At 38.6% G+C, this 7,814-nt stretch overlaps 2 protein-coding genes across 2 annotated transcripts; both read left to right on the forward strand.

The window, feature by feature from the left end:
- The first annotated feature begins 306 nt into the window (after positions 1-306).
- Positions 307-3,664, forward strand: LOC138025330 (sodium channel protein 1 brain-like). The gene is made up of 4 exons (XM_068872560.1): positions 307-381; positions 1,754-1,891; positions 2,145-2,258; positions 3,509-3,664. The coding sequence occupies exons 1-4, from the start codon at positions 346-348 to the stop codon at positions 3,662-3,664; spliced, it is 444 nt and encodes a 147-aa protein (XP_068728661.1). The 5' UTR covers positions 307-345.
- Positions 3,665-4,128: 464 nt separating this feature from the next.
- LOC138026701 (sodium channel protein 1 brain-like) lies at positions 4,129-6,945 on the forward strand. The gene is made up of 2 exons (XM_068874146.1): positions 4,129-4,259; positions 4,655-6,945. Exon 2 carries the CDS (start codon positions 4,660-4,662, stop codon positions 5,572-5,574), a length of 915 nt encoding a protein of 304 aa, XP_068730247.1. The 5' UTR covers positions 4,129-4,259; positions 4,655-4,659; the 3' UTR covers positions 5,575-6,945.
- The last annotated feature ends 869 nt before the right edge of the window (positions 6,946-7,814 follow it).

Raw genomic sequence — 7,814 nt, forward strand, 5'->3', positions numbered from 1 at the left:
AAATCTGATTGGAAGACCAGGAAGGATTGGTGCGCCGAAAATTCAACCATTCGTTTTCCAAAGATGGATGTTAACCACCAAGCCCCCTGTATCCCATATAACCATCCCAAACTGGCCCTAACCGCTTTTGAACACACTCGCGCAACACAATTTTGTGAGTTTTACATCGAAAAAGTCGTTAAGAACCCCTGTGTGCGGTGGCTTTGGATGTTGTGAGGGGAATAAACTCAGATTATGTGTTTTAGGGTGTCAAAAGGGAAATCTAAAAGTGTTTTCAAGCAAAAGGTCAGTAGCTGAAAGAAAGTCATTTTAAAAATAATTTTCCAGGCGACCTTTGAGGGATGGATGGAAGTTATGCAAGATGCTGTCGACTCAACTGATGTAAGTGTGCACTTGTCCTTTTCTCGGATTCTCTGCCTTTTTAAGCTTTCACTACTCCTGCAGTATTTGCAGCTTGTAATTCAATGGACATATTGTAGATAAGTGAATGCAAATTAAGTTGAAATCTTTGCTTGTGTTGGCTGAGGCAACTATGAAATGAAACACATTTAAACTCACGTAAAGGCTCTGCGTGTTCTTTTTTGTTAAAAGTTAAAGGCATTGTTTACTTCAATGAATTGAGGTTACCGGGGCTAATCACTTTCATTGGCATTTACTACTGCTCTTTCTATGCAAAAAAAGAAAGAAGTTTACTGCTACTACAAGAAAAGCACAACAATGCCAAATGAAAACGGTGCAGATTATCTGATTTACAATCGTGCTCTAAACAGGACATTGTATTTAGGTGCCCCGAATCCAACGCAACAACGCTCGTTGTAATTGGTCTACGTTTATTTTTCTCTTTCCATTTACAAGTTTCGTACCGCACGGCTCCAAAATATTTCACGTTGACCGCAGACACGGCCATTGACATTACGTTTTACTTTCTAACTATACCTTTAAATTACTCCCCCATCCCAAATCAAGAATGAATTTAGATTCGGTTTAGCCTTGAGGCAAAGCACAATAGTTTATACTAAGTTTCAACCAGGTATCAAATTCGTGGCGGTGCCTACTAATTCAAAGGTTTTATTTTTTTATTTATTTTATTTATTTTTTTATTTTTTTTTTGTGCGATTTACTGAATATGCGGGAAAAGCAGACCTTAACAAGTGTTATTGAAATCCAAAAAGAAAAGTGGTGGTAACTACTCATTTTTCAAGGATAATTAATCAACAGTATTTGTTAAAAAAGCTCTGAAATACAAAGCAATGCATGGCGTTCTTTTCCAAATTGAAGCTTAATTATCTTTCTTTCCAATTTTCTTTTTGGATACCAAGATCACTTGCTAAGTTCTGCTTTCGCGGCATAGATTTGAACTGTGCAAAAACATCCTTGCATTAATAAGCACCACTCATGGGACATCCGAGTATCTCGAGATGCAAAGTACGTATGCACAATAACGATAGTGGCACCGTCTTTAAGGCTGCAATTTGTGACGTACGTGTAAGTTTCTAAGCTCTAGCTTGCTCAGTGCCCACATCTATGGCTAACTTCAAAAGAAAATAATGCTGCAACATAAATCCTTACATATGCTGTTTTATTAGCCGCGTGACTTTTAAAGCAGGTGGGAAAAGGTGTCCGAAGCAATGGTATGCCGTAATTACAGTTTCAACTTACAGAAAAGGAAAAAAAATATAGAAAAAGAAAATAACCTAAAAGTGCAGAAAAGATCCCCAAAATACTTGTCAGTAATATATAGTTCTCCTTACAGGTTGATATGCAGCCACAGTTTGAAAACAAACTTGCTTCGTATTGCTTTTTTGTGGCATTCATCGTAGTGGGATCCTTCTTTGTCCTGAACTTGTTCGTTGGCGTTATCATCGATAACTTCAATTCCTTGAAAAAGAAGGCAAGTAATTCATATTGCACATTAACAAGAACAAGTAGAAAATAGACGTTAGATGTTGTCCTTAAGCAGAACATTTTTTTAGATAAATGAATAAGCTGAGACTTAAGCATCATCAGGGAACTCTCTGATGAGGTATTACGTAGGCGAAAGCTTGGATTAAAGTTTTCTTTCAGTCGTTTCAATTTTTGTTCCATTTCCCTCTTTGTACACTCTCTGTATTTAACCGTTCCATTGAGTCTGGATTTTTACACAGTACGAGGAACTCAACAGCATGGGAATGCTATTGACGGATACGCAGAGAAAGTGGGTCAACTTTCTTAAGGAAGCTGCTCGAAAGAAACCGCCCTCGAGGCAAATACGTCCACAGGTAAAAAGAGAATGTGTAAAATGTAAAATGTACAAAAGGCATCTGAAAATTTAGCAATGTGATATTCTAATAGTCTCCTTTTGATTCGCAAACTAATACCATAAGCTCGCAATTAGGGGCGTACAACTTCATTGCCGTTATGGAGCTGCGTTTTCACAGACTGAGTCATTTTTAGGTTGCTTTTCCCCCGAAACCAGACCTTTCCAGCCAATCACAATACATGAGAAAGTATTACCCGTGGAATTGAGAATCGTGACTCCTGCAAGCCAAAAGTTATCTTTATATAACTTTTAACTCGTCCAAAAATATCTTTATCTGTGAAAATGCCGCCGCGTTAAACAGCTCTTAGTGTTGGAGTTGGATATAAAATAAAAGGTAAAGAACAAATCAGTTTGATAAGCAACTTAAACAGCCGCAAGAAAGCATGTAAAGGTCCAGGCTTGAACGGGATTTTAACGCTAGACCGAGCGATTTAAAGTCGCTCTGTATCATCTCCCCGCGCTGGCTTGGTGGCTCAGTTAAAAAAAAAAAAAAAAAAACCTTGCTGGACAATCGAACGGTCACGGGTGGTTTCGAATCCTGTTCAAACCTGGATTTTTCCAGGCTTGCTTGCAACTATATAAGTTGCTTATCTAATTGAGTTGAAGTTTCTGTCACTTACATTTCGCAGTTGTTCAGGATGTACGTCCTGCAGCAAGTATTAGGATTGAACTTGTATATGAACGACATGGAAGTTGAGAAGTTGAGACTGAAAAATTTATTTTTCTCTGTGCGCTCTTGTTCTGCACATTAACTCTAGTTCGGTTATTTCACCCCGCTGTTAGGAAGACAGCATCAAATTTGGTTGTAGTTTGTCATTATGGTTGTGGTAATCTTTATTCTTATGGTTGTTATGGTTATGGCTTTGGTTATGGTTATAGTTATGGTTATCTTGTCGTTGTCGTTGCCGTTGGCTTTGCTACTAACGACCTTAATCAGTGACCATCAATTAGCTCAATAACATACAAAAAACCGCGCTGTATGTGCAGTATTTTTCGCTGTTGTCCACTGCGAAGCAAAACGGTTTGGTTGAACATACCGGCCTATCTTTTGTAATGCAGTGAATGTTCCAGAACTATCTTCCTTTACTGTTGTTTAGTGTTGCATTGGGGTACAAAACCTAGATGTGAAAAAAGTGAAGATGTCCGCTCACATACGCCCTGACTCATTGCTGCCTTGATTAAAGAGATTATATTTGTTTTCATTCTTAGGAGCGGCTGTGTGGCATATTGTACGATGTGGTAATGGGAGATAAGTTTGAGATTGCCATCATGACAGTGATTATGTGCAACATGGTGTTAATGACCATACAACACCATGGACAATCCAAAGAAATTACCGAGGTTTTACGTATCCTTTCAGATTGATTTCGATTAAGACGCTTGCCTTTCTTATTTTTTCATGAGCAACGTTGCTTAAAATCGTCTTGTTGTTGATATATTTGAAAAGTGAATCCTTTCTAATGCAAATAAATGTTTGTTAAGAAACACGTTTTGTCACACGTTGTCCAGAATGGTTTCCATTTTGGAAAGAAATGTATTATGAAGTACAAGTACAATGATTCTATGACCTTTAGGGATAGCGTGAATTAAAGCATGCAATGATAACAATTAGGATCTCTAAAATTCTATTCGGACATAACGTTGCTCGTTGTTCTTCATTTTAGACCCATTGCATAAGCACACCTTTTCTGAGTGTATTTTCCTACGATAGAAAGCTAGTTTGATCAGAATTCATGACCTGTATATAGAAACTAAACAAAATAAGGTACCTATCTTGTAACTAAAGAAGGATCTAAAGCGGTGTGAAATTTCCTTGACCGATGTTCATGTATTGCCAATTTTGTCTTCACTGGTATATTTGTGTTGGAAGCAATTGTTAAGATTGTAACATTGCGGACACATTACTTCAAGAAACCTTGGAATGTATTCGATTTTCTCATCGTTTTAAGTTCTCTTGTTGGTAAGTATACTGATTAAATATCCCGTGTGTATGGCTTGCTTAAAGGAAAACACCGATTTCCGTTTGCCCTGTTAGATAGGCTTAATACCTGGATCTCTAATCGTCCGGGAATATCCCGTGCTGCAAACTTTGAGAAGTCACGCTAGCGCATTGGTTATGAGCCATGCCTCACCGTGACCTCTGCAATAGTATGTGGGCTGAGTTACAGTCGATGTCAACCTGACTCATGGATTTTTCAACGGTATATCAGACATGGACCAGAAAGAGGCTGCCAGATGCGCCTTTATATGCTTTTGTGAGCCGCTTGTTGGCCCTTAAAAGCCCTCAAGGGAAGCGGTATATCAAGAATATTTTAACGAAACTCGTTAATATACTTTTTTGATCTGGTTTAACAGATGTGATGCTTGTCGAATTCAATGCAAATGAAGGGACAGTCAGCCCAAGTCTTCTTCGTGTCCTTAGAATCTTCAGAATTGCGAGACTCCTTAGATTGGTTGAGTTTGCTAAGGGAATACGAAAGCTCTTGTGGGCTCTCATGATCTCTTTGCCGGCCCTCTTTAACATTGGCACTCTACTCTTCATGGTTATGTTCATCTACGCCATTATTGGCATGTCCGCGTTTGGGAATGTCAAACGAGAAGGCGAATTAAGTGACACTGTTAACTTTGAAACGTTTGCTTCTGCCCTCCTGTTACTATTCCGTCTTTCTACTGGATCCGGTTGGAATGATATCATGGATGCCTTGTTGCTGGAGCCGCCAAATTGTGATCCAGACTATCTGGATCTTCCAAATGGGAACTGTGGTTCATTCGGTGCTATAATTTATTTGGCAAGTTACATTATAGTGGTTTTCCTCGTAATTGTCAACATGTACATTGCCATCATTCTAGAAAATGTTAACCGCGCCCACGAGATCGAAGATTTCTGCATTACCAAAGAAAACTTTGACAGCTACTATACCACGTGGGGAATATTTGTTCATGATGGAAAACCATACCTTCCGTTGGCTCAACTTTCTGATTTTGTGGCATCTCTGGGAAAACCATTTACGATTTCACAACCGAACCTCGATGCTCTGAGGGACATGGATATCCCTGTGAGATCAGGGGATCAAATCCATTGCTTTGATCTTCTTAAAGCATTGGTGCGTCGCGTGCTAGAGGACCATGGGGAGTCGGTTGAGGTTTTCAAGGACATAACTTTACGAATGGAAGCCACCTTCAACAAATCCTTTATTTCACAAAAGAGAATATCTTCATTTTCTGGTTCCACTAAAACAAAATTAAGTGACGACTTTGGCGAAAGCATAACCTAAGTTGTTTTTTAACATTGGTTGAAAGCAAGGTTGATTTTACTCTAATAAGAGTATACCCCATTTGGATCATAATATCCCCGGCTATAAAAGTAGCTTGCAACAAAAAGAGAGTCAAGGAAGGAAATTGTAGTACTTCCGCTTTCGGTATCTTTCAGCAAGGGGATTTTCCTCAGCTGGACCTTTGCAAAGGCAGATTAAAGTTTTGATCTGTCAAAATCACCGAATTAGAGTGGAATAGAGATCGGATTTATGGAGACTTAAAACGCGTCGAGGCGGGCGAACCATTTTACTTTTAACCTTGATTTGGTTTTACATCATTAGGCGTTGAACCCAGAGGAATAATTTTCTTATCCTGTTAATTTAAATTAATCACATTCTTTAGAAAATATTTTTGATAGTTATATGTAGTCAAATAATATTTATTCAATTTTTCAAAAAAAACTGAGACAGATCAGTAAGAACGATTGCTTGGTGATGTGGTACAATGTTGCAGCTTTTTAGAAAGTAGATAGTTACAGGTATGACTGACATTTTGCACAGGGATAGCGTTCGTCAGTTGTACTAATTATAAGGTAAACTCATCTCCAATTTTTGGAAACCCTCCTTATACTATCGTGTATCGAGGTTAATATTTTATCGGTCAAAACTACTCAGTTAAGCTACATTATCTTGTTGCCATTAAGGTGGCCGTTCATGATTGTAATAATTATTATTACATTCAGCCTGAATGAAGGTATACTCCACTGTCGATCTGAAACGACTATTTTTTTATGCAACACCACTATTACGTGGGAAGCTCCTGCTGAAGAAGAAGCAATGAGGAATTCTAAGAATGATGACGTCAATCCTTCATTTTTCTTCTGTGAGACTGTAACAGAATTCAGCTTTTTGTTGGGACACAAGTCCATTTTATGGTACGTAATAAGGTTAACTTTAAGTTGAAAGAGCAAAAAATTTAACCCCACGCTTAACCTTATATTCAATTTTTGGGTTATTTTATCCCAATGGTAAAAACTTTGATAATCATAGGACAGACCGAACAGAATAGCTTTCTGCTTTTTAGCTTTTCGCTGCCTTTTAGTGTATTTTTAACATAACAAACCCGTGGCCGATTGGAGTCCGACAAGGCCCTGCGAGAATCCGGACTCACCACTCGGTCGGAAGCGGTTCAGTTCTCACCTTCACTTGTAATAACTGTTGGTTTGCCTCCGGCCCTATGAGAACAGTAGTTCTTCTGCTCTATAATAGCATTATTATAAGAAAGTTTCCATATAACGCACGCTCTGCGTGCTTTATTTGAGCACAGATGCATGGCTGACGACTTTCGTAGAATTTGGAAAATAAAGTTCTCCGAATTTTTTTGTCGAAGACGTTAGGGAAATAAGGAATTCTTAAATATAAAACAAATAAAGAAGCTCTGCCTTCGCCTCCGTGGAACGGACTTGTCTATCATCGCAAATGGAAGGCGATGTCGGATCGTGCAACTGACTTCCTGATTATTCTTTTCAAAGTCATCTTCGTCTTACTCTATGGCAACAAAGAATCCCTCCTGTCTAAAGTCTTTGAGTTGTCTTAAGAAATACCTAACTGGGGTGCGATGAGAGATTAAGGGAGCAAAAGAAAAAAAAACGTTTCTTTATGAGCCACCAAATGAATGAAAGTTCAAGACAAGTTTGTGCAATCGTAAAAACTAATGAAAGACATTTTTCTTCCCCGCTTTTCTTTCATCGCTTCCCACTGCTGCCACAGCCACCGCGATTCGATCTTTTTCCCGACATTTTTTAATCAACCGAGCTGCTAGCTTCTATCCGTCTCCATTCCCACGGTGTTTTCCCTTCATTTGAAGAGAAAAGATAGGATCACAGTTTGCAATACGATACCCTGTGTTTCTGACAAGTACCTCTTACCTATTACTGTAGTCTATTGTCCTTTCATAGCAACTATCGTTATACACCAAAGCAAAAGATTCACTCGAGAACAAGGGTAAATTCAGGACCCTGATTGTTTAAGCGCTAACGATTTGGTGCTGTAGTTCGGGAAAAAAAAAGAGAAAACTTATCTTCAATAATTCTTTCCATCATATGTAGATCATTGCTCGTGTAAGGAGATAATCGAGGATGAATTGTAATGAGAGTCAATACCCATACAAGAAACACCAAAAAAGCACAGTTCTTGAAGTAAACAGGATAAAACCACAGGAGCCCCAAGCTCAGTGTGAGCGTGGCCGACAAAAATACAAG

This window comes from Montipora capricornis, chromosome 12 (assembly GCF_036669925.1).
Source record: "Montipora capricornis isolate CH-2021 chromosome 12, ASM3666992v2, whole genome shotgun sequence".
NCBI lineage: Eukaryota > Metazoa > Cnidaria > Anthozoa > Scleractinia > Acroporidae > Montipora > Montipora capricornis.